Raw genomic sequence first — 26,372 nt, forward strand, 5'->3', positions numbered from 1 at the left:
CGGTGAGTAAAAAATCCTCTTTTTGTGCCCTTACCCTAACAAGCTCTGCATGAGCCGTACCCTTAAACTTGCATAATAAGTCATTAGCGTATACACATGCGTTTTAAGGATGACATTTACATAAGGATACCTTTAGCATTGCTTTCTTCTTCAATGTTGATATCCTTTTGAAGGAAAATATCCTTGATTGCAATAAGATCCACTTTTAAGGTTTCCAAGGTCTCACCTTCCAGGGATGATAAATGGGCTTGGACCTGCAGTCATTGTTACAGGTTTAGGAAAACATGTACAGACAAAATATAATATGTAGCAATATATATAACAAGGTAGTGGTGCTCACATGCCAAATTGTATCATGTCAGTTATCAATAGTCCAGTCTCTCTTGTATATTACCTTTGTCTCACTTTCATTGGAGAGTATTTCCAAAGCTTCCAGATGGGACAGTCCCTGGTACTCGTCAAACAACATACCAAAGTGCGCCGTCCTCTCATCGGACACTTGTTCTGCGAGCCTCTGCTTCTCTTTTTCTTTGGCTTCTCTCAACATCTGCACAAAACAATTCAACGTTTGTCATCTTACTAATATACTGCTGAAAAATTAAGGGAACACTTAAGCATCTCAGTATAACTCCAAGTCACTTAAACTTCAGGGATATCAGTCTGTCCAGTTAGGAAGCAGAACGGATTGGGAATCAATGTTACCTGCTTTAGTGCAAATGAAAGTGACACCAGGAGCACCGGAGAAGGGACAGCAAGACAACCCCAAAAAGGAAATGGTGTTTTAGGTTGTAGCCACAGATAATTGCTCTCCCTATCCTTCTTGATTCTTCTCTAGGGTCCCTGTCACTACTGGTACATGAGCCAGTACCTGCAGCACAATTAGGTAGTCTTGCTCCTCCAGGGTGGCACATCCATATATGCCATTACAAGAAGGTTTGTCGTGCCTCCCGGCACAGTCTCTAGTGCATGGAGTAGATACCAGGACATGGGCCATTACATGAGGAGAGCTGGCAAGGCCATAGAAGGGCATAAGACCAGCATCAGGACCGGTATCCGCTCCTTTGTGCAAGGAGGAGCACTGCGAGAGCCCTACAAAATGACCTCCATTGGGCTACTGGTCTACATGTTTTTGACCAAACTCTCAGAAACAGACTCCACGAGGGCGGCACGAGGGCCCAATGTCCTGTAGTGGGACCTGTGCCCACAGCCCAGCACCATGCAGCTCAATAGGCTTTCACCACAAAACACCAGAATTGGCAAGTCCACTATTGGCGCCCCTTGTCTTCATAGATGAGCACATGTTCACACTAAGCTCACATGGCAGATGTGAAGGAGTCTGGAGACAAATGAAATCATCGAGATCCAATGTGTGATTTAAGTGTTCCCTTAATTTTGTATATAACATTGTGTATAAACATCAGTGTTCATTTAGAAGACTGGCAAAATCTTGCATTACTTCTCCAGTCTTGTGCAATCCCACAGACTGCATTCCCCAACAAGAAATGCACACCCGTGTCTTCAATAGCCATGAGCATAGGTTTGCAGAACTATTCCAGCATTAAAAGGGGTTTCCAGGCAACTGCTCCAGGCCGGTACCCCAGCTGATCAAATATTCAGGTGCCTGCTACCACTGGCAAACCAAAGGGGCAGAGCAGAAGTTGATGGCTCCGATCCCTGTGAAGTGGCCGGCACTGGTAACTGCAGGTGCAGCTCTCATAAAAATCAATGAGAACTGTGCCTACAGTTACCAGCACCGGCCACTAAACAAAGGGTGCAGTGATCTGCCTCCTCTCTGTACCCTGTGTTTTTGGAGTTGACAGTGGGTGCTCGAAGAGCTATTTTGGCCGGGGTCCTGAGTGATGGTCCTTAGCTATTGATGACCTATCCTCAGGACACTGCCTAGAAAATCCCTTTAATATGCACAAAAGGCAACCATCACTTGTAAGAATCATGTTATCAAGTCATGCTATAGACTAGTGAAGGCTATCAATGCACATAGATTTGCAGTACAATTACTTTTCTCATTATAGCCTGTGGATGCCTAACAGTGGCACCCATCACACATAGGCTATAATGGCATCTTATGGGTGATGGATGTCATTCATCCTTCACAGCTTCCTTTACACAGATACATCAAGAGGCGTACTGGAGGAGGGATCTTCATTTATAAGCTCAATAAAACAAAATAGGACATAGATGGTAAAGGGTTGTCTAAAGCAGACAACCCCTTTAAAACAAGCAGGTACCGAATATGCTCTATCCCCGTGGACTAAATACAGGCGTTCATTGATAACAGAAGCACCATCACATATGTTTCCTGAAGCTCTTGTGTCATTACTTGAGATAAAGATGCCGTCTTCTCCATAAGAGTCTTAGTCTTCTTAAATCCTGGGTCACTTTCGGCCAGCACATTCATGGTCTTCTTTCCAATAAACTCCAAGGCATCAAGGCCGCCACTCAAAACAGATTTACCCTAGAAATGTGAGCACAGTTATAGAGAACGGTAATATAATGTAATAGAAATACCAGAAAGGCAAGATATATAGAACAAGCAAGATTAAGATTTCTAGTAGTTACTGTATATGGAACTGTATGGCTGGCACATCGTCATCAGATATGTTTTACCATTAGTTAGGCTAGGGACAACTAGCCGTATGACTTGTTCTATCCTTCCTGAATTATCATAGGGTGTTGCAGTCAGTTACTGTGGACAGCAGCCATGAGGACTGAGGCTTACATTTGCTTTTTCATTTCTTTATATATGTTTTGTACTAATTGGAACTCTTCTTTCACTAATACGGAGCTGCTAATGCCCTGCATACTTATTAAAGGGGTTTTCTTGGACTCCAATATTGATGACCTATCCTAACAAAAATGACAGGTCTTTCAATGCTAATTATTATTTTTTTTAAGGGGATTTAATTGTGCAAAAGTAAAAAATCCAAACGAAAATGTAAATTTGTGATATCGTCATCAGCAAAAAATTATATTGTCCTGCGAGAGCCGTAAGTAAAAAAAAAAGCGCAGAATTGATGTGTTTTTTTTTCACTTTACCTTCTAAAAATTAATAAAAGTTATATAATACTTTACAAGTAACCCAAAATAGTACCAATAAAAACTATAGCTCTCCGCATAACAAGCGAGACCTCATATGGCCATGTGGACAGAAAAATAAAAAAGTTATAGTTTTCGAAAATTGCATATTAAAATCCCCCCTAAAAATAATCACATTCTTAAAACGATTGTGTTGTCACAAAAGTATGTATTATAGAAATTACATGTTTGTATTAAAGATATTTTTTAAGAATTTTTGGCAATTTTTTTATTTTTGGTCATAATTAGGGATGAGCGAGTATACTCGCTAAGGCACTACTCGCTCGAGTAATGTGCCTTAGCCGAGTATCTCCCTGCTCGTCCCGAAAGATTCGGGGGCCGCCGCAGCTGACAGGTGAGTTGCGGCGGGGAGCGGGGCAGAGCAGGCGGGAGAGAGGGAAAGAGAGATCTCCCCTCCGTTCCTCCCTGCTCTCCCCCGCAGCTCCCCGCCCCGCGGCGGCACCCGAATCTTTCGGGACGAGCGGGTAGATACTCGGCTAAGGCACATTACTCGAGCGAGTAGTGCCTTAGCGAGTATACTCGCTCATCTCTAGTCATAATCTATATTTTTTAATAAAATCCTGCATTTTTCACACTGACCACAGAGCTTAACACTAGTCTGATGCTTCCTGTAGATAAAGCTTTGCAGCAGTCGTCTCACTAACATCACAGGCAGGATTACACCTACCCTTATATTAATTATAGTAAAAAAGTAAAATCTTATAAAGATTTTACTTTTGTACATGTATTGCTGCCTGGACACTAATAAAATTTACTTTTTTTTCTGTAACTAGGGCTTATTATATTTCAAGCATCATCAGAAATCCCCCTCCCCCCAAAAAAATCAGGCTAGGGCTTATTTTCTGGGTAGATCTTATTTTCAGGAAAACAGGGTATATACAAATAGCATAGGATCCACCATTCACAATAGGTGATCAGCTGTGACTCCCTGCAAAATGAGTCTCCTGTACAAGTTATTGGATTAGTTCTGTCCTGTCCATTGTGTGAATGGCCCATTTCTCTAAATGCTGTTAAATGTAGCTCAGGCCACCCCATAGACGTGTATAGACAACAGAATAAAAAAATTCTACAAAATCAGAAATTAAAAACAGATTTGAAAAATGGAATAGGTTTCTCTGTCTGCTTTAAAATTAATTTAAAAAATGTTGGTGATATAGTCCCTTTAAGGCTCAAAGGCTGTGGACACCTTTGGGGACATTTTTCTTTACTTAAATGCATTTATTTTGACTGAAAAATCATGTTTGCAGCAGGATTTAATTGAAATCTTTCCACGGTTTGGCTTCTGCAGCTTCTACATATTACTGTATGTAGCAATCCGCAGAAAGCATGTCCCTTCAGATTCATGAGTGTGCTGGACAGACAGCTTAGTTGCCCTCTACTCTCTTTTCTTTCCTGAAGTTTCTTATCTAGAGATGAGCGAACGTACTCGTTTAGGGCGATTTTGCACTCCAGCACCGCTTTTTCCGAGTAACTGACTACTCGGGCAAAAAGATTAGGGGGGGCGCCGGGGGCGACGTGGTGGAGCGGGGGGTAGCAGTGGGGAGCTCTCTCTCTCCCCCCCCACTCCCCTCTGCAACCCCCCGCTCCACCACGCTGCCCCCCGAATCTTTTTGCCCGAGTTCTCAGTTACTTGGAAAAAGCGGTGCTCGAGTGCAAAATCGCCCTAAACGAGTACGTTCGCTCATCTCTATTCTTATCAGCTAATTTAGGACTTCAAAAAAGTTTGTCTCTTATTTTGGTCATAAATTAGCCCATGAGAACATTCAGGAGAGGAGAGAAAAGGGATGAAAACTAGAGATGAGCGAGCATACTCGCCAAGGACAAATACTCGAGCGAGTATTGTCCTTTTCGAGTACTTGCCCGCTGGTGAGAAAAGATTCGGGTGCTGGCGAGAGGGAAAGGGGGAAAAGGAAAATCGCTCCCCCCCCACTGCTCCCTCCTGCTCACCCCCCCGGCACCCGAATCTTTTCCCACGAGCGGGCAGGTACTCGAAAAGGATAGTACTCGCTCAAGTATTTATTCTTAGTGAGTATGCCCGCTCATCTCTAATGAAAACCAATTCATCAGTGCAGCATTACTGATGGATCTGAGGTGAAAGTCAGTCTGCAGCTACTATATACAGTGATATGTAGAAGCTGCACAAGCCAAATGGTGCAAAATTTATAATAAAACCCTATTGTAAAAATGATTTGTAGTCTAGACCAGTGTTCCCCAACTCCAGTCCTCAGGGAACGCCAACAGGTCATGTTTTCAGGATTTCCTCAGTATTGCACAGGTGATGTAATTATTGTCGGTGCCTCAGACATTGCCACAGGTGTTCTTACTATAGGATATCCTGAAAACATGACCTGTTGGTGGTCCCTGAGGACTGGAGTTGGGGACCCCTGGTCTAGAATACTTGCAGTGAAAAAAAATTGCCCCCAAAAGGTGTCCATAGCTATTAAGTCAAATTATAAAATTTTGGAAGCCTGTGGCCGCCACTGTTTGTGTGTAGAAGTGGGGGTGGAGTGGGGGAGTGGAAGAATTATCATTAAAGGGGTTGTCCAGCGGCAGCAAGTGGGTCTATACACTTCTGTATGGCCATATTAATGCACTTTGTAATGTACATTGTGCATTAATTATGAGCCATACTGAAGTTTTAAAAGTTATTCACTTACCTGTTCCGTTGCTGGCGTCCTCGTCTCCATGGTTGCCGTCTAATTTTCGCCGTCTAATGGCCAAATTAGACGCGCTTGCGCAGTCCGGGTCTTCTGCTGTCTTCAATGGGGCCGCTCGTGCAGAATGCCGGCTCCGTGTAGCTCCGCCCCGTCACGTGCCGATTCCAGCCAATCAGGAGGCTGGAATCGGCAATGGACCGCACAGAAGCCCTGCGGTCCACAGAGAGAGAGGATCCCGGCGGCCATCTTCAGCAGGTGAGTATGAAGACGCCGGACCGCCGGGATTTGGGTAAGTACTACCCGGTTTGTTTTTTTAACCCCTGCATCGGGGTTGTCTCGCGCCGAACGGGGGGGGGGGGGGGGGGGGGGTTAAAAAGAAAAAAAAAAAAACCCGTTTCGGCGCGGGACAACCCCTTTAAATACTAAAACAAAAAGAAAACAAAAAAATATATATATATTCACTAGAGTTCCTTATTTAATCTTAAGATGCTAAAATAGACAAGTTGCAAATGCTTTATTACAATGGCGCCCAACACTTGTTAGACGCGCAATAGTAGAAAACAGCATAAACACATCACATATTACTCATTAGCGTGCATGGTCTTACAAATGGAGCTGATGGAATATTACCTACACAAGGTCTAGGACATGATAGCTTACCGTGTTCTGTACGGCATTAGTTAGAGCTGAAAACACACCACGACCCGCGGTAGGGGAGGCAGGTTCTGCTGCGCTGTCACTGGTTTCTGTTGTCACTGTGTGGGAGAGAATATACTACTATATTAATACAATAAGATGTATGTCCCAGAAGCCAAATATTCTAATTGCAAGCCTTGTTGAATAGTGAAGAATGGCATAAAATATGCTGCAATCAGATATGGTATTTCAGAGAAATAACAAATTATGGTCTGCACTGGTACTATAGACAGCAGTGCTGCACATAGCAAGGGTAAAAGATGCCTTCATTTACGTTTTGTACACGTTTTTACGCTATATAGTCAAAAGTATGTGGACACCTCTCATAATTGTTTAAGAGTTTTAGCCATACTCATTTAAACATTTGCATTAAATAAAGCCCACAGCCATGCAGTTTTCATGGTAGTCTGATGGATGAATCCAAGTTTGGTAAATGCTACCTACTGGAATGCATAGTAATCAGTATGTACATCTCACCCGGTTGGTTGTAACATGGTATGTTAGGCTGAAAAAAACACGTGCCCATCTAGTTCGGCCTATTAACCCCCAATGTTAATCCAGAAGGCAAAAAAACCCTCAAAACAATGACATTGAAGCCAATTTTCCTCATTAAAGGAATAAAAATTCTTTCCTGACTCAAATTTGGCAATCGGAATAATCCCCGTCTCACCGACCCTTCTGAAGTTATTAATGATTATAACATATAATATCATATCGCTCAAGAAAGGCTCCAGGCCCCTCTTATACTCTTTTATTGAATTTGCCATGACCATGTCCTCAGGCAGAGAGTTCCATAGTCTCACTGCTCTTACAGTAAAGAACCCCCTTCTATGTTGTGAAGAAACCTTCTTTCCTCCAGATGTAGAGGGCGCCCCCTTGTTACAGTCACAGTCCTTGGTATAACTATATGATGGAAGAGATCTCTGTATTGTCCCCTGACATATTAATACATAGTTATTAGGTCGCCTATAAACTGTCCTTTTTCTAAACTAAATAACCCCAATTTTGATAACCTCTCTGGGTATTGTAGTCCGCCCATTCCATTTATTACTTTAGTTGCCCACCTTTGTACCCGCTCAAGCTCTGATATGTCCTTCTTGATTACCGGTGTCTAAACTGTCCACAATATTCCATGCGTGGTCTGACCAGTGTCTTGTAAGGAGTAAGAACAATGTTCTCTTCATGACCCCCTAGGCCTCTTTTGATGCTCCCCATGATCCTATTTGCCTTGGCAGCAGCTGCCTGACACTGCTTGCTCCAGTTTAGCTTACAGTTAACTAAATTTAGTGTGTAATGGTGACATGTATTTCCTCTGCCCATGTGCAGAACCTTACATCTATCAGTGTTAAACCTCATTTGCCACTTTTCTACCCCCAACCTATCCAGATCCTGTTACAACCGCATTCTGTTCTCTCGTGTTAATTTCTTTACATAGTTTTGTATCATCTGCAAATCTTGATATGTTACTGCACAATCCTTCTACCAGGTCATTAATGAATATATTAAAAAGAATAAGGCCCAATACTGCCCCCTGTGGTCCCCACTAGTAACGGTGACCCAATCAGAGTGTATACCATTAATAACCACCCTCTACTTTCTATCACTGACCAGTTACTGACCCCACTTACACACATTCTCGCCCAGACCAGCATTCTCATTCTATATGCCAACTAGAGATGAGCGAGCACCCAAATGCTCGGGTCCGCGTTATTCGAGTCGAGCTTTTTGTAAAATTCGAGAGCTCTACTCGAGTAACGAACCCCATTGGCTACAATGGGAGACTCAAGCATTTTTGTATGTGGGCCGCCGGGTGCCGAGTTTTTTTTTTCTTCCTTAATCGGTCTCGGTCTCTCTTTCTCACACATCACAGCAGGGAGGAGCCAAAAACTGGGGCGGGGTCGAACACGGTGTGATGCTCATTCGAGTAACGAGCACCATCGAGTACGCTAATACTCGAATGAGCATCAAGCTCGGCAGAGTATGTTCGCTCAACTTTAATGCCAACCTTTTATTTGGCAATAAAAATCACAGCTTTATTTTGAATAGGTTAGATTCTCATCATCAAACAAATGGACGCAACTTTATGACGCGTTTCAAGTGGTCATGCAGCTCTTAGTATAGCGATGAGCAAAGGTGCGTTTAGATGGAATGATCATCGTTCAAAAAATCATCAGTAAATGCTGTAAAGTCAACACCCTAAAAACAATGCTAGAATTGCTGTTTTTTTCTCCATGTGCCCCCTCAAAACATTATACATTATATGTGTCTACCCCAAAATAGTGATATTGAGAAATACAACTCATCCCATAGAACTTGCTGAAAACTCAGATACGCTTTAACCCCTTAGTGACGAAGCCTGTGTGCAAATACGTCATTTTAAAGGCAGGTTTTTTTCAATAGGGAACATGAAAATGAGGATTTACACCCCAAAATGGATAGCCCTGTTTGTCCTGTGTTCAGAAACGTACCCATTGTGGCCCTGCACAACGGGGCCCAAACCGAAAGGAGCAGCCGGTGGCTTTCAGAACAGACATTTTGCTTGAAGGTGTTTTAGGCCCCATAGCACACTTGTAGAGCCCTTGAGTAGCCAAAACGACAGAAAATCCTCACAAATGATCCTATTTTTAAAATGAGACCTCTTAATGAATTCATATAGGTGTGTACTGTGTATTTTTACCACACAGTTTTTGAATGAATCTAAGCAAAGTAGACAGAAAAAATTTACGATTTTCATTTTTTTGGCAATTGTGTCATTTTATAATCAGTTCTTTTTGTACAGCACACATATGAATGAAGACTTGCACCCCAAAATGGATCTCCCTGTTTGTCCTGTGTTCAGAAACATACCCATTGTGGCCCTAATCTTATGTCCGTATGCACAACGGGGCCCAAACCGAAAGGAGCAGCCGGTGGCTTTCAGAAAAGAAGTTTTGCTTGAAGGTGTTTCAGGCCCCATTGCCCAATTGTAGAGCCCTTGAGCAGCCAAAACAACAGAAAACCCCTCACAAATGACCCCATTTTGAAAACTAGACCGCTTAAGAAATTCATCTAGGGGTGTACTGCGTATTTTGACCCCACAGTTTATGAATGAATCTAAGCAAAACAGAAGGAAAAAATTAAAATTTTTATTTTTTTGGGCAATTTGTGTCATTTTAAAAACAGGGTTTTTTTTTGTACAGCATACGTAGAAACGAAGACTTTCACCCCAAAATTGATAGCCCTGTTTGTCCCGTGTTAAATTTTCCGGGCTCCTCGGCTCCTGTGCATGTGTCCAGCATACTGCTGGCAGGTGCATGACCAGAAGCCGGGGAAGGTCCGTGGAGGAGGATCGCATCTGGGTTCAGATACGGAGGCCTCCAGTAAGAAGTTTCATCTCCTCTCACTGATCACATTGGTGAGGAGAGATAAACCTTCACCTTTTTTTCTTTAACTTTTACGTGATCGCCATTATCCATTGGATAACGGCGATCACATGACCAGGGATTGCTCACCGTGGCCCCCCATGAAATCTCCATTCTCTTGGCTACCTTTGGTAGCCAGGAGCAGGGAGATTTAAAATTTCTTGGGCTATCCTCGACTTTTGCACATGCGTCCGCCATTTTGCTGACAGGTGCAGAAGCCGAGTAAGGTCCGCAGATAAAGATCCCATTCTAGGACAAATCCGGGGACCTTAGTTGTAATTTTAGCTCCCCTTAACGGATACGATCCGTAAGGGGAGATGAAACTTTAACTTTTTATTTTAACTTTTTCAGCTGTCACGTCCATCGCCCACGGGGCTTTAATCCTCAGGGGATGCATGTTTTTACATCCCTGAGGATTGAAGCCCACTTAGCTAGGTCGTAAAAAGGCGATGGGGCTGTCACTAAGGGGTTAAACTAAAATTTTGAAGAAAATCTGTCAATGTTATGTTTAAGTTGCCACTAATTCCTGGACATTATACTTCTCAAAAGGGTTTACAGTAAATAAGAAAACGAAGAACAATAAACAAAGACTAAATGATTGAGATTCTTGTACAAAGGGCACGATGCCCATTTACAATCTACAAGAGAAGGAGGAAGGCAGGTGTGGGTAGAAGCTGCTTCTATTGTCTAATTGCAGCAGGGATAAAGCCTTCTTACATGGAATGATTGCAGCTCAAAGGAATCGTTAAAACAAGTGACAGTGAACGATAACTGTTCAGTGTAAACGCAGCCAGAGATCGAACAACAAAGAATAAACCATTCGTTTTTCGTTCGTCGTTTATCTTATGTAGACATAAAAATCATCATTGGCTCATTCACTAATCATTTGGTTTTAACCCTTTCCAATCCACTGTCTGACGTCTAAAGACATTATGATTTAAGGCTGTACAGCTTCGATGATGGAAGATGTCCGTTGGGGTTTTCTTACTGTATATTGCCAGCCTCTCTGCTGTTGGAGTCTATCCAACGTGTCACCTCATGCAGTACTGGCTTTAGCCAGCAGATAGCGCCGTTGTATAATGGCAGAAAAAGAGTAAGCCCCCTAGGAAAACCAGGATACAATTTGGATTGGAAAGGGTTAATACCGATCATTTAGTCATTTTCATTCATTTATACAGCGAATGTGAACGACTGAACGGTTTCTCTTTTGAACAAGTAAACAGACCCTAACTGTACTTTGAAACCTTCAAAACTTTCAAAACCAACCTGAAAACCCAACACTTTTCTGAAGCGTTGGGTTTTCAGGTTGGTTTTGAAGGTAGGGGAGATTCTGATTGTTTGGGGTAATGAGTTCCAGAGTAAAAGGTGGAAAAATATTGTAGACCATTGCCTGGGAAGAACACAACGGGAGAACAAAGAAGGTCTTCTGAAGATTAGAGATTATTCATGAGGAGGTATCAAAATATTAGGTCGGAGATTTATTGAGGGGACATGTGGGCTGGATATTACATGTGTGTGTGTGTGGGGGGGGGGTATAAAGATATTAGAGGAGAGATCTATGGAGGGGACAGGTTGTGAACGGCCTAGTATGTCACTGATAATATTTTGAACTGAATTTGCACAGGGATGAGGCAGAGGAGTAGTGGGGGAAGAAGTGGATTAGTTGGGCAGCAGAACGGAGGGTGGGTAGAATGGGTGCAAGAGTGTTGGATGAGAGGCCACAGTGAGGGATGTTGTAGTAGTTTAGGCACAAGATGATAAGGCAATGAACAACAGAGTGCCCACAGCCTATCCTTATATTCCAGAGGATGAATCTTTTACTGGAAAGCACAGTGTATATTAATCCCCAGCTACCGAACATAGCATCACCTTCTTCTCCAGTTTCTGAAGCTCCAATCTCAGCAGTTTCCTCCGACTCTGAAGCTGATGATCTGATTCTTAGTTTGGCTTTTTCTTTCACTGCAGATATCCCGTGTCCTGGGTAAACAGAGATCACATGTGTGAAGATGCCACCCTTTATCCAAAAGTTGTTGTTTTTTTGCAGAATTAGTTATAGAAACCCAAAATGTTAATCCTAGATAGACAACTGTAATTCCATTTACACTTAACTTGTATTCAAATCAGCTTCTGCAGTGCAGTTAGAGGGCCCTTTTACACGGAATGATTAATCGTTAGATCGTGTGATACTGAACGGTAATCACTCTGTTTAACACGGCCAACAATTGAATGAAAATTATCATTTGTTTGCTTATCGCTTGTCATTGATTTCACGCAGGCATACAAATCTGACGATAACCGGCCCATGTAAACAGGCAATCATTTATCTGTGAACGACTGCCTGTTTGCTTTGAATGGAGGCGGGTGGCTAGAAGAGATTTCAGTCGTGCTCTGCCTCCGTTCAGTGGGCAATTATCGCTCCTCTGTGAAAGCACAGGAGCCATAATCATTGAATTGGCTATCGGGTGCTTATGCGCCCAGCAGTCCTCCTGTGTTAGGGTCCCTTTACACTCAAAGATAATCTTTCGAATGGCTGAAAGATTGAAACAATGTATTTGCATAAAGTATTAATGGCTTTAATGGCCATTACCACTTTATCATTTTCATTTGCATGTAAAAGCACCTCCAGGAGTTGTTTGCAGAGCCCAGGGTGTGTTTAAACACACTCCCAGCTGTGTAAACAGCTGAAGCACATTCCATTGTTTTTCTCGCAGCTGCCGGCAGATTGCACTGCTCTCCTCGCAGTTAGTGTAAACATGCCGCTGGGAGAACATTCTGCAGTCTATTGAAAGATGAGCGAAATGCATTTAAATAGAACTCATTGCTCAGTCTTTCAGCTGCTAAACGATAGTTTTTAAGCAAACTAAAATCCATCATTCAAACAAAAAGTGCACGATACCTGCGTTTACATGTATTGATTATCGCTAATTTTCGGCCATTCGGACGAATTTTGAGTGATAATTGTTACATGTAAAAGGGCCTTTAGACCCCCCTAAGTTTGACTTCCGCAAACTTTATCTCTTATACAAGTGAACAATCTCATCGCACGGGTTCCAGACTTATACACCAGAATTCCAGGAAGGTCAGACAGGTCATAAAGGGTTTTTCTGAGTTAATTTTTCTATTCAAGTTGCAGGCAATGCTGAAAAATGACAAAAAAGCCAATCCTTACAGGCTCCAAACCCAGCCGCTACAGTACCTCTTCTCCCGTTCTTTCCCCTGGCTCTGTTTACATTCTGCAGATGATGACATTCTGCATACAAGTGGCCCACTTACTGTGATTGGCTGCATCAGTTAGCCTGCATACATTAAGTCACTGACTGCATAACAAACAGGACTGGCGGGGAGAACAGGAGTGCTGGAGCAGCAGGAGTACGGAGCAGGTGACCACCGGCACTTTTATTATTTTTAAGCATTACCTGCAGATTAGAACAAAAATCTACTTGGACACTCGGACAACCCCTTTAGAAGGCTTTCCAGCCATATAATGATATTTAAAAAACAAAGCCCATGCCACATATCCAAATCCACCAGCGTCACCCGGAGAAGGTCAAAAACTGAAGGAGGATTGGAAATATGAATGAACAGTAAGTAAAGTCCCTATCACAAAAAGGAGATTTGCAGTTTTGATGCTAGTATAACACAGTTAATAAAAAGTTTATTATGGACCAAAAAGCCCCTTTAAGATGGCCAAAGCAATGTGATTTTTGTCAGCACATCTCAATCAGCAGTAACACTATCCGCAACACCAAGGATCTTGAAACAAATTAGATTTCAACCCATCAAATCCTATTATTTCCCTGAGAATCATAGAATAGTAGAGTTGGAAGGGACCTCCAGGGTCATCGGGTCCAACCCCCTGCTCACTGCAGAATCACTAAGTCATCCCAGACAGATATTTGTCCAGCCTTTGTCTGACTTTCATTGAAGGAGAACTCATCACCTCCTGTGGCAACCTGCTCCACTCATTGATCACCTGCACTATCTATTATCTAATCTGAGAAAAGGCTGACTAGATGTGCCTGGTGGCCTCTTACTACAGAAGTTACAAGGGAGTATGGCAGGGGCGTAACTATAGGGGATGCGGTTGCACCCGGGCCCACAAGACTTAGGGGGCCCTTAAGGCATCTCTTCTCCATATAGGAAGCCCAGTACTAGTAATAAAGCACTATAGTTGGGGGCCCTGTTACAGATTTTGGATCGGGGCCCAGAAGCTTCAAGTTACGCCTCTGGAGTATGGGGAGATAATATGGGGGCTTTACTTTTTATCAGGAATTACTAAACCATGTACTCACCTACGGTCGCAGTAGCCGATGACAGAAGAGACTTGCCCCATGTTCCCCAGGTGCTCCAAGAACTTTCTTTTGCAGAAGTCTCTGCGTCCTTAGACATAAAACAGGACACATTTCTGAATAGACAGCAGTGAAAAAAATAATCATCCCAGCAGGATAGCACAAATATCGTTTTGTGAATGCAGATTTTTTTTTTCAAAACTGGGATTGGATCCAAAAAGTAAGAAATAAAAAACTAGCAAAAACTATATGTGTGTGAACAAGGCCTTAGGGCAGTGCAAATATGAGCGCTTGTAATTGCAGGCGCAGGTTCCATTGATTTGAATGAGAGCTGCCCCTGCATTTTCAAGTGCCGGACGCTACACAGGGGTCGGCGCAGTGCTTCTGGTCCGACCCCGGTGTATTCTGGCGGGCACTGCCTAGAAACCCCAATGTTGTCTGAGTGATTCCCAGCCTTGGAGCCATTGCACACCTGGTGAGTTCTCGCGGCACCCCGGTTTAGAATCAGTACCTTAGTGTGTATTTGCATGTGTTCTCGTCATATCACAGAATTGCAGATGAATGTTTGTCACCAAGTCTCTGTTAATTGTGTTGAGGACCAAAAAACTGAGAACTGGTTGAAAAGACTACTCATCTCTATGGGGGAGCGCACACATCCTTGTGAGAAGAATCACACTGTGTCCGCACGTTGAATTCTCGGGACCTGGTGAGTATAAAAAGCAGCTCCTTGAACCTGTTTCTCTCACCTTTGAGCCCCATTACGTAGTTTATGGAGTTCAGAGGTGAAGGCAGCAACCCTTTAAAGTGACCCTACTTGGGATAACATTCTGTCCCAGGATAAGTTATATCATCTGCCAATGTTTTTCTGCATTGTTCTCCGATCCGCCAGTTCCAGCCATCCAAGTTGTCGACCGCAACTTTTTACCTACCTTATGCACACTGCACTGCTCTGATTGGCCAGTGCTGTTCACATGAGCAGCACTGGCCAATCAGAGTTCAAGTATAGTGCATTGATAGTCTCACAGTGCACTGTGGGGATTAGGTAATCTGAACATTGAGTCATCCATCATGGATGATCTAAAATTGGACCTGAAACCAGAGGACAGGACGGACATCAGCACAGAAGACCATCAAGTAAAAATTTTGTCCCGGGACTGGAGGGTCACTTTAAGAGAATATTTAGACAAACCACGGCAAATCATAGCAAAGCCACGTATTTTTCTAATACATTTATTTATGCATCTTCTAGTGTAATTTCTGCATCTACTCTAAAGGGGGTCTCATTAAGAACAACCCCTTACAGAATGTAGCTACCCTCATTTTGTTAGGGGAAGCCATGCCTGCCAGGCATTTCCCCCACGCAGCGACTACTACAAGGGAAATGAAAATTCCATTCCCACAATGCTATTTTCCAAGATGGCTGCAGTATCACAGCTGACATGCAGCTTGAAACTACATTTCCCACAATTCTCGGCTCTGTACGTCCTTCCTGTGCGTGTCCCCACTAAGCGCTGCCCTGCTATTGGTCAACAATCCGGTCCCGAGAGTGAGTAGAAAAAAAAAGCCATCCCTGGTCATTTCTACTGAGCACGCCCGACCTGTATCACTGGAATGCCTACAAGACGTATCCAGGGGCAACTGGTGAATAAACACTTCTGAAGTGCCGGGAGAAGATGATGGTTTATAGAGCTGCAGACACAAAATCCAAAGCAGAATCATATTGTAGACTTTAGTAATATTTGATTATCATTCATTTGAGGGCAACTTTGCGTAACCGGAATACCCCTTTAAGTATTACATTTTGGCCATTCAAACGAATAGCTGTCCTTGTGATACAAGAGCGGATCGAGTCTCCCAGAACGGGACCGATTCTCATAGAGCGTCTCTCTGTTTTGTCTCATGGAGCGGGTCCCAAGTAGGGCGTCCCCTTTTATGACCTCCATAAGCCCTTATAGGTCATATGGACAGGGGTCGTTTACATGAGAACATCAGACAAACCCTTTAAGGAAATGTTCACATGCAGCAGATTTGTTGCAGAAATTTCTGTGACCTTCTCATATACCTAAATGGGGCTTGCAGGAACTCCTGTAGTTGCTGCGAACACAACCCCATTCAGATGAATAGCACTAATATGGTCACAGATATTTCGACAACAAGTCGTATGAATACACCCTTCACACGAGAGGACCGGGTTTTACAGGGGGTATACATACTGGATGGTCGTGTTCTTCAGCCTTGGGGTCAGAAGTTTGGTCTAGGTTCACGGTGTCACAGCACTCCTCAGGGTTTGGTTGGGGGCGCTCCTCTTGAGGTACTTGTGCTTCCAAGTTCTGCGTTGCTTCAGCCTCTGGGACGTTCTGCGTTTCTCCGCTCTGAGAACCATCTTGTGGCGCGGACTCCTCATTACCGCTCAGTACAAGGTCCGCTATTTTCTCTAGTTCAGTCCCAGTGGTTTCCTCTTCGGCGTTACCTCCTTCACTCGACATATTGACTGCTGGGAAGAGAGGAATTACTAATGAAAGGCTATAGAAATACTGGACAATCTTTGGAGTCCTTTGAATCCCAGGGTTATGTACTGCCCCCTTGGGCCTTGCATGTAGAATTACACAGTCTATTAATTCTGCCTGGAGTGTTTCTTTAGACCTATTATGCTGTTAATTAAGGGGATCAACGCATGTCAGTCCGGGATTTGTGCATGTAATACTTACACAAGACATGGCCGTATTACACTAGTGTGTAGTTGGCCTTACTGTAAGTCTGTGATCATAACCAAGTGTTCACAGGTAAATGGGTACATTCAGTGGTGGCCTTTGGTTAGAAGGCACCCCCCTCCACCCCCAACACACACAATAGGATAAAAATATATATTGTACTGATAGGCAGTTTGCCTGTGATCTGCTACTGCAGGAGGTAGCAAGAGAGCAGCCTTCGCACAGCAGAACAGTTCAGTGAGGAAATACGGTACCAGAACCATGTTAATAAAAAAATACAGCACCAGAACCAAGCTCATAACATAAACACAGCACCAGAACCAAGCTCATAACATAAATACAGCACCAGAACCAAGCTCATAACATGAATACAGCACCAGAACCAAGCTCATAACATAAATACAGCACCAGAACCAAGCTCATAACATAAATACAGCACTAGGAGCAAACTCATAAATACTGCAAGAACCAACCTCATTACCTACATAGAATACCAGAAGAAAGCTTATAACAAAAATACAGTGCCAGAACCAAACAGATAACAAATACAGCACCAGATTAAAACCCATAACATAAATAATGTAAGAACCAACCTCAGTACCTAGATAGAATTCCAGAACCAAGCTAATAACATGAATACAGTGTCAGAACCAAGCACATAAAAATACAGCACCAGATTCAAGACCATAGCCTAAAAAACTACAACAACCAACCTCAGTACCTAGATGCAATACCAGAATCAAGCTCATAAATACAATAGTGTAACTAAGTGATCATGTTGCGGGGTGCCAGTGGGCTCAGAGCAGCAGTGATGTGACAGAGCCCAGAGGAAGCTGATGCATGCAGTTCCACAAGATGCTGCCACATACAGGAAAAAGATCATCTGGTTGGGTGGACCTAAGGGGGTCGATCCCCCCAGCCTACATCCTCCTGATGCCCCCACTCCACAAGCGGGCAGCTAATACCTTGTGTGATTGAACGGGTAGCATGTGTATATTGATTATACAGTATGGGAATCCCACACAGTCAGATATCATCACCTCTATATACAATCCTCCACAGTCCCTTAGCGTCCCAGGCCTCATGCAGACGCCGTACGTCATGTTGTATGGATGTGTAATATGGCGCCTATAGCCTGCTATCCACCCATACTGGACCTCCACGGGCCGACAGTTTTATACATACGAATCTGTGAGGAAAAATTTTCAGGTGCCCATTGCAAAAATGTTTTTTGCTCTAAGGGAATGCCCCCGGCTGTCGTCACAGCCTTACCGGCCATTTGTAATGTGTTTATTTAGCTATCTGTAATGTGTAGTCTGGCCGTATAGCTGCCTTCATACCTGTGGCGGGGGTTCCGGTTTCTTGATACGTTCAGAAAGCAGGAAAGGGGAATCCCGAATCCCGAACGGGTCCGTCTTATAACAGAACCAAACAGCGTCGGACCCTATTGGCCAATTATTACGAAGACTGCGCCATTGTCCCTTTCAGGGTTGATAGGCCTAGAGACTTTCACAGTGTGGCCGGTTTATGGTCTGGGCAAATATTTTTAGTAAAGAGTTAGGAACTGACCCTTGCCTCCAGGCCGGGACAGGCCGTCTCAGCGAGGATTCTTCACATCTCCCACCCGGGGTGCAGGTCCTGCTCTGTACACAGGGGGGTACACAAGAGCAAAGAGCAAAGGTCTTGCAGTAGCAGCTGGTCCTCCGATGTTGTCCTAACCATGTGAGCAGGAAGCAGTCAGTGGGGATCATGTATTACTGCCCTTGTATGTGGGGATTTAGGGGTAATAAAGTCAGTGTTTAACATGCCTGCTGAAGGTGTGTTTGTGTGTGCACAAGTAGCAGAGCGGTATAAGCTGTGTGCGCGCACAAGTAGCAGAGCGGTATAAGCTGTGTGCGCGCACAAGTAGCAGAGCGGTATAAGCTGTGTGCGCGCACAAGTAGCAGAGCGGTATAAGCTGTGTGCGCGCACAAGTAGCAGAGCGGTATAAGCTGTGTGTGCGCACAAGTAGCAGAGCTGTATAAGCTGTGTGTGCGCACAAGTAGCAGAGCGGTATAAGCTGTGTGTGCGCACAAGTAGCAGAGCGGTATAAGCTGTGTGTGCGCACAAGTAGCAGAGCTGTAGAAGCTGTGTGTGCGCACAAGTAGCAGAGCTGTAGAAGCTGTGTGTGCGCACAAGTAGCAGAGCTGTATAAGCTGTGTGTGCGCACGTAGCAGAGCGGTATAAGCTGTGTGTGTGAACAAGTAGCAGAGCTGTATAAGCTGTGTGTGCGCACAAGTAGCAGAGCGGTATAAGCTGTGTGTGCGCACAAGTAGCAGAGCTGTAGAAGCTGTGTGTGCGCACAAGTAGCAGAGCTGTAGAAGCTGTGTGTGCGCACAAGTAGCAGAGCTGTATAAGCTGTGTGTGCGCACGTAGCAGAGCGGTATAAGCTGTGTGTGTGAACAAGTAGCAGAGCTGTATAAGCTGTGTGCACACAAGTAGCAGAGCTGTAGAAGCTGTGTGTGCGCACAAGTAGCAGAGCTGTATAAGCTGTGTGTGCGCACGTAGCAGAGCGGTATAAGCTGTGTGTGTGCACGTAGCAGAGCGGTATAAGCTGTGTGTGTGAACAAGTAGCAGAGCTGTATAAGCTGTGTGCACACAAGTAGCAGAGCTGTATAAGCTGTGTGTGCGCACAAGTAGCAGAGCTGTATAAGCTGCGTGTGCGCACAAGTAGCAGAGCGGTATGAGCTGTGTGCGCGCACAAGTAGCAGAGCGCTATAAGCTGTGTGCGCGCACAAGTAGCAGAGCGCTATAAGCTGTGTGCATGCACAAGTAGCAGAGCTGTATAAGTTGTGTGTGCACATGTAGCAAAGCTGTGTATTGTGTGCCTGTACAATGTGTTTGCGCGGCAGTGCTGTGTGTAATGTGAACTTTTGCGCCATTGTTTGCATGAACTCCAGGCTTAATAGTCGCCGACTGCCCTTTTCTGTGCTAGAAGACCAAAGTTAATGACGGTCACCCCTCCACTTTGTTAGACCCTGAAGACATTTAAATCAGTGTTTTCTGTAGTCTAGATCTGCGGGGCGTCTTATAGTGCTAAATACCCGGTAGATGGTAACGGCGCACCATATCAGGGTGTAGTTGTGGACTTTGTCATCCTCATGACACAGCTCCATTCTGCTACATAGCTGACGTGATATTTGCTGTATCCCACGGTTACCACAATAAACATGTCCGTCCGGTTGACTGAGCAGTCCTCCAGCTTGTAAGCCATGAAGGAAACAAATCAGCACACAAAGTAACAAGAGGGCGTCCGTGTACGATCCACATCCCGAAGGCAGGAACCCCCCCTGATGCCGCGCTGATCAGCAAGTCACCCCATTCTGTCCCGGGACAATGGAGGCGTTGTTTACAGTGCTGAGGCATTGTGCAGCGAGCGCTCGACCGCGTCCGCCTCTTATACGGAAGCTGCGTTTGCATTTCATAGATCAGTGCACATCACGGTATATTTTCGGGTGATAAAACCCCCTGACCGCGTCCTCCGCGTTTTATCACCGCGTATTTAATTAGGCTCTTTATTAACACCTTATGCGCACGGGCGTGTTTTTTGTCTGTTTTATGCCCATATTTTTTTACGGACGGCTTGCAACACGGATGTAAAAAAAATGAATACGCGCCAAAAATGCACATACTTAAGGTGAAAAGGGTGCGTCTTTGTTTGCTGCGCACAAATGAACATACCTTGTGGTGCAAAAATATAGTAAAATACGTTGATGCGTGCGCAAAAAGCATTGTTCATTCGACAAAGACGCAGCACTCATGCGCACGCATCGGGTATACTTACGGTATTTTCACACGGGGCAGATTTAATCTGCACGGACATTTCTGCGTCACAGTGTTATCCCTATGGGGCTTGAATTCCGTATTTATTAAAATCCAAGCGTCTTTACGTCAAAACTGCGAGATTAAAAATCCACTTTGGAAACGCTTCCTGCTGCGGAATGAAGAACATCTGGTGGAATCGTTGTTGCGGATTTCCAACATACAGAATATGTATTTCTGCAATTTTAAAAACGCACGGAATTCCGCAAACCATTCTGCAAAACGCATTCCGCAGTTAGAAACACAACAAAATCCGTAACTGCGCTATTGCGTCCTGCGAACTAATTCCATCCCATGTGCCAGACCTTAACAGTCCTATGTAAAACCATACACGTAGTAGCACAATACTAAGTGGTGCCAAGTGATAAACTGAGCTCTGCTACATCTCCATACATCCGTCTACATATCCGTATGCGTTTACAGTGCACGGTTATACCATACGCTCTTCAATCACTGCTCAGCCACCATCACACTTTGGCCGTAGAAAACTTTATAAAACTTCAAAAACTTTCAAAACCCGAAAGTAACTACTTTTCTCTTTTTTTCCCGTAAATCCGGCGTACACGGGTGATGGTATGAGAAGCAGCACCCTACAGTTACCTACCTCTTCCACAGCCAGATGTGTGATCACAAGCCGCTCCACACTGCCACGCTGTATGCTCTCCGCTTAACCCTCTCCCTGCTGGATGCAAGCAGCTAACACCTGGAGTCAGCGCAGAACTTCGCCTTCATAGTTGGGCATTAGTTAACCTCTTCTCACAGCGCTCACATTGGCTGCCCCCTACCTGCAAAGGGGTTAAAGAGCCGCATTGTAAGACTTCTCAGTCTTGTTCAGATCTGATGGGGTTAATCAAGATCTCCACCCTTTACTCTACAATTGCGACTGATAAAGTTATTGAAAAAAAAACCCCTCTGGACAAATTTCCAGACGCTAGAGGAAAAGTTTAGTAGAAAGTCTGTCTCTGTCTGCGGACAGTCTGCACTCAGATGCTGGAGGACGAGTGCGTCATGGCGGTTACACATGGGCGTTTTAAGGGTACATTCGAACGGGTGTTTTTTTTAAATTTTTAATAATTGGATCGTTTTTTGTGCAATTTTCACTCTATTTTTTTGCGTTTCTGTTATTTTTTTTTGGCGCAATTTTCATCTGTTTTGCATCTGATTTTTCCGAGCATTAAAAAAACAAAAATAACGCCATGATGGGCCAAATACTGCAATTAAAGGTTCTGCGCACATTTTTTTAATGGTTACCACCGTAACATGCGCTGAAATCAGATTGCAAGCGTATCAAATACGTGCAATTCGCTTTTTCTAATTTTGTGCCCATAGACTTGAAAAATCGTTCGTGTGACTATAATCTGAGGTCGGCGTCACACGGGCATATTTGCGCACACAAAATCTGCACGTGCCATATGCAGAGAACGGAACCCATTGATTTCAATTGGTTGATTCACATGCGTATTTTTTTTTTTTTTGCACATTTTAGTCGCGCAAGAAAAAAAACGCAGCATGATGACTTTTTCTATGCATTTGCGCAGCAAAAGTCCCCATTCACTGAGTATGTGCAAATGTGCGCAGAATACGGTAAAAGATGCCTGCAACACTGCGTCACAGGCTGCTGCTAACAACGTAGCTAAATCTGTCATTTGTATCGTACTGTGAATGCTGCCCATACAACAGCTTTACAAAGATGGCGCAATTGTTGTTTTTTGCCTTTCGCGTCACTTAGGAATTTTTAAAGTCAAATATTACATCAGATAAACGTAGAAATGTTTTTTATTACATTATATGGGAAATTAAACTTTACCTTGAAGGACTCCTCTACACTGACATATTTGCGCACGCAAAAATTGCATAAACAAAATGCGGGAAAATAACCCGTTCATGTTAATGAGTACATTGATATTCTATTTTTTGCCCCCCAAAAATGAAACATGCTCTATTTTGTGCCCATTTGCGCACCAAAGGGCCCAATAGAAGTGTATGGGGGGTGCGCAAATGTGCACGCGATATGCAACGGTATGCGGAAAATACAGCGCAAAACTGCAGAAAAAGAGCATATTCGGTGCTAAATTGCCTTAGAAATCAGGGCGGGGGTGTTTCATACCCATGCATAAAAAAGTACAGTAAAATGCGCAAACACACATGCGTATACGCCTGACTGAAGCAGCCCTAAGGCCCCAGGTCCACGGGGAAAATCAGGCCCGCTACGGATTCTCCATGTAGAATCTGCAGCGGGTCCCTCCTGCCCCGCGGACATGAGCGCTTAAAAATAATAAACTCACCTGCTGCAGGCCGTGTCTTCCCTTCTTCGCGGCTGGATCTTCTTTCTTTGGCTAGGCGGATTTGCTCGGGCACATCCGCCGGGCCGAAGAAAGAAGATCCTGCCGCGAAGGAAGGAAGATCTGCATCGCCTGGAACAGGTGAGTTTAATTCAGGTGCGGGTCTCCTGCGGATCCGGATGGCTTCCATAGGCTTCAATAGAAGCCCGCGGGAGACCTTTTTTTTTTTTTTTTTCATGCTCCAGAATTTTTTTAATTCACTTTTATTGACCATCCGTGGGTATTTATCTACCCGCAGGTGGTCAATGCATTCCAAATGGGGCGCGGATCCGCGTGTGGGTGATCCGCTGTGGATTTTAATTCTTTTCCCCGTGGACATGAGGCCTCAGGGCTCACTCACACAGGCATATGTGTGCTAGGGCTTAGGCCTCATGTCCACGGGGAAAATCAGATCCGCTGCGGATTTGTAACGCGGATTTGGGCTGCGGATGCACTGTAATTGTCTTTTATTTTTCATGCGGGAGATCAATTGAGCTATGTGCTCTTTGAGCTCCCGCATGCGTGATCCGCACTAAAATGGAGCATGTCCATTTTTTTTCATGCTCCAGAAATTTTTTAATTACCATCTGCAGGTATTTATCTACATGCGGATGGTCAATGCATTTCTATGGGGAGCGGATCCGCGTGCGGGAAAAACGCTGCGGATTTTAATTCTTATTTTCCCAGTGGACATGAGGCCTTAAACAGATGGGAGCATGCGCTAATATGCTCGCTGCTACGGAGTGTATTAGCACATGAGCTGATTTTTTTTTTCTAATCTCCAACATTCTCTGTCTGATCTAATGAAATATCGCCACCTGCTGGTGACATTTGGGTACTGCAGTAAGATCCTCTGATAACAGTATTTCCCAACTCCAGTTCTCAGGGACCACCAACAAGTCATGTTTTCAGGATATCCTATGGCAATGTCTGAGGCACCGACAATAATTACATCACCTGTGCAATACTGAGGAAATCCAGAAAACATAACTTCTTTGGGGGGGTGGGGGGGGGGGGGGGGGGTGGAGAGAGGACTCGAGTTGGGAAACACTGCTCTAATTAGTTGAGCACTTAGAGTGCTTTCACACCTGCGTTACAGCTCAATTCAGGGTTACCGTCTCCCTGCTTCAGGAGAGAAACTGAACTAAACCTGAAAAAAAATAAATCCCCTTTTTCCCCATTGATTTGAATGGGATTTCAAAAACACGAAAAGCAAAAAAAAAGTCTTCCATTTGCCTCCAGTACGACAGGTTCATACTGCCTACAGTTTGTTGGGAAGATTGCAGCATTTTTGTTTCCAGCAGAGGGCGCTGATGTATGATTTCCTCCGATGTTGGTTTTAGTTTTTTGGCAGGGCTGCAGTAAATGCTGTATCCAGCAGAGGGCGATGGCGTTTATTGGCCTTATGAGGCTGCATTCGTTTTTTGTGCTTTTTGTTGTGTTTTTGTACCGCAGCAAAAAAAAGCATGCATTGTTAATGGGTATTCAGGATATTTAACCCCTTGCAGTAGAGATTACCTATCCTCAGGATAGGTTATCAGTAGTTGATCGGCAGGGTCCATTGCTCATGATCCCCAGCGATCAGTTGATCTCAACCCCCTCACTTACTGCAGCGGGCTGGATGTTGACAGCTCTGTTCACATTAGGGTCAGAGCTGGAAGAGCCATAGAGGGTATGGCTCCCGTTAATTTCATTGGGAGTGGAGCCTTCTATTACACTTCCAGCTCCAACCCCAATGCAGACATGCGGCTCCTTTGCAGTGAGTGTGGGGACTGAGATCAGCTGATCGCCGGGGATCCTGAGTGGTGGATCCTCCTCATCGATCAATTATCCATGCGGCTTTTGTAAAATGTACGTGGATTTGTGATGCGTTTTTTTTACTGCATTTCAAAAACGCAACAAAACACACCAAGTGTGACTGTCTCCTTAAACTGGTACTTCCATCCAGTATACCACACATGGTAAACAAAAGGCCCGTGGGCTGAGCCTGACACACTGCCTTGTTTTATGTGGCCCATCTACTATGCAGCAATCTATCTGGCATTCCACTCACCCAGCCCGCAACTGCTGACCTCTTTCCCCCCCGGCGTTTGTGTGTGCTTTCCTGTACGCACTGCAGATGCTAAGGGGAGAGGTCAGTGGTGTGTAAAGGATGGGCACACAAACTGCTGTCAGACCACAGCTGCAGGTGGGGTACGTGGAATGCCTGTAGGGATGCTGCCCCACCAAAGGCCAGTAGGTAGGTCGTTCTTACTACTGGGACTATTATGTGGGTCACTTATTACTACTCAGGCCACTATGGGGGACGCTATTACTGCTGGACCCACCATAAGGGGACCCTATTACTACTGGGGCTACTATGGGGTCAGTATTGTTACTGGTGCCACTATGGGGGACACTATTACTACAGGAATCACAATAGGGAGCACTATTACTATTGAGAACACTAATGTTTGGAACACTTTCTACTGCGGCCACTATGGGGGGGTCACTATTACTGGGGACACTATTACTACTAGACCCACCATGGGGGGACCCAATTACTACTGGGGCTACTATGGGGGTCAGTATTGTTACTGGGGCTACCATAACTACTAGAGCCACAATGGGGAATACTATTACTACTGAGGCCACTGTGGGGGACACTATTACTACTGCAGCCACTATGGAGGACACTATTACTACTGGGGCCACAATGAGGGACGCTATTACTAATGAGGACACTATGGGGGACACTATTACTACTGAGGACACTATTACTACTGGGGCCACAATGAGGGACGCTATTACTAATGAGGCCACTATGAGGGACAATTTTACTAATGAGGCCACTATGAGGGACACTATTACTACTGAGGACACTATTACTACTGGGGCCACAATGAGGGACGCTATTACTAATGAGGCCACTATGAGGGACGCTATTACTGCTGAGGACACTATGGGGGACACTATTACTAATTAGGCCACAATGAGGGACACTATTACTACTGAGGACACTATGGGGGACACTATTACTAATGGGGCCACTATGAGGGACACTATTACTACTAAGGACACTATGGGGGACACTATTACTAATGGGGCCACTATGAGGGACACTATTATTACTGGGGACACTATGGGGGACACTATTACTAATGGGGCCACTATGAGGGACACTATTATTACTGGGGACACTATTGGGGACACTATTACTGTAGTATACCGTCTTACAATCACAACCCTTTGAAGGCAACCATAACGCTGATGTGGCCCTCGGTTAAAATGAGTTTGATACCCCTGCTGTATACTGTAGGTTTTAGTATATTGGGAATGATGC

At 44.4% G+C, this 26,372-nt stretch overlaps 1 protein-coding gene across 4 annotated transcripts in view; it reads right to left on the reverse strand.

Annotated features, from left to right (window-relative positions):
• Positions 1-21,574, reverse strand: part of FAM114A1 (family with sequence similarity 114 member A1) — a 40,223-nt gene extending 18,649 nt beyond the window's left edge. Inside the window, exons 1-8 of one of the 4 annotated variants that reach the window (XM_066573186.1) lie at positions 21,334-21,574; positions 16,371-16,648; positions 14,161-14,248; positions 11,738-11,845; positions 6,432-6,526; positions 2,339-2,473; positions 395-547; positions 131-254 (exon numbers count right to left, since the gene is read on the reverse strand). In XM_066573186.1, coding sequence (XP_066429283.1) covers positions 131-254; positions 395-547; positions 2,339-2,473; positions 6,432-6,526; positions 11,738-11,845; positions 14,161-14,248; positions 16,371-16,643 — 976 coding nt within the window. In that variant the 5' untranslated portion in view covers positions 16,644-16,648; positions 21,334-21,574. Of the gene's footprint in view, positions 1-130; positions 255-394; positions 548-2,338; positions 2,474-6,431; positions 6,527-11,737; positions 11,846-14,160; positions 14,249-16,370; positions 16,652-18,437; positions 18,496-21,333 lie in introns of those variants that run through there. The other 3 variants (XM_066573187.1, XM_066573188.1, XM_066573185.1) reach the window with 3 other exon arrangements.
• Between the last annotated feature and the right edge of the window lie 4,798 nt (positions 21,575-26,372).

The sequence above is a fragment of the Eleutherodactylus coqui genome, chromosome 7 (assembly GCF_035609145.1).
Source record: "Eleutherodactylus coqui strain aEleCoq1 chromosome 7, aEleCoq1.hap1, whole genome shotgun sequence".
NCBI lineage: Eukaryota > Metazoa > Chordata > Amphibia > Anura > Eleutherodactylidae > Eleutherodactylus > Eleutherodactylus coqui.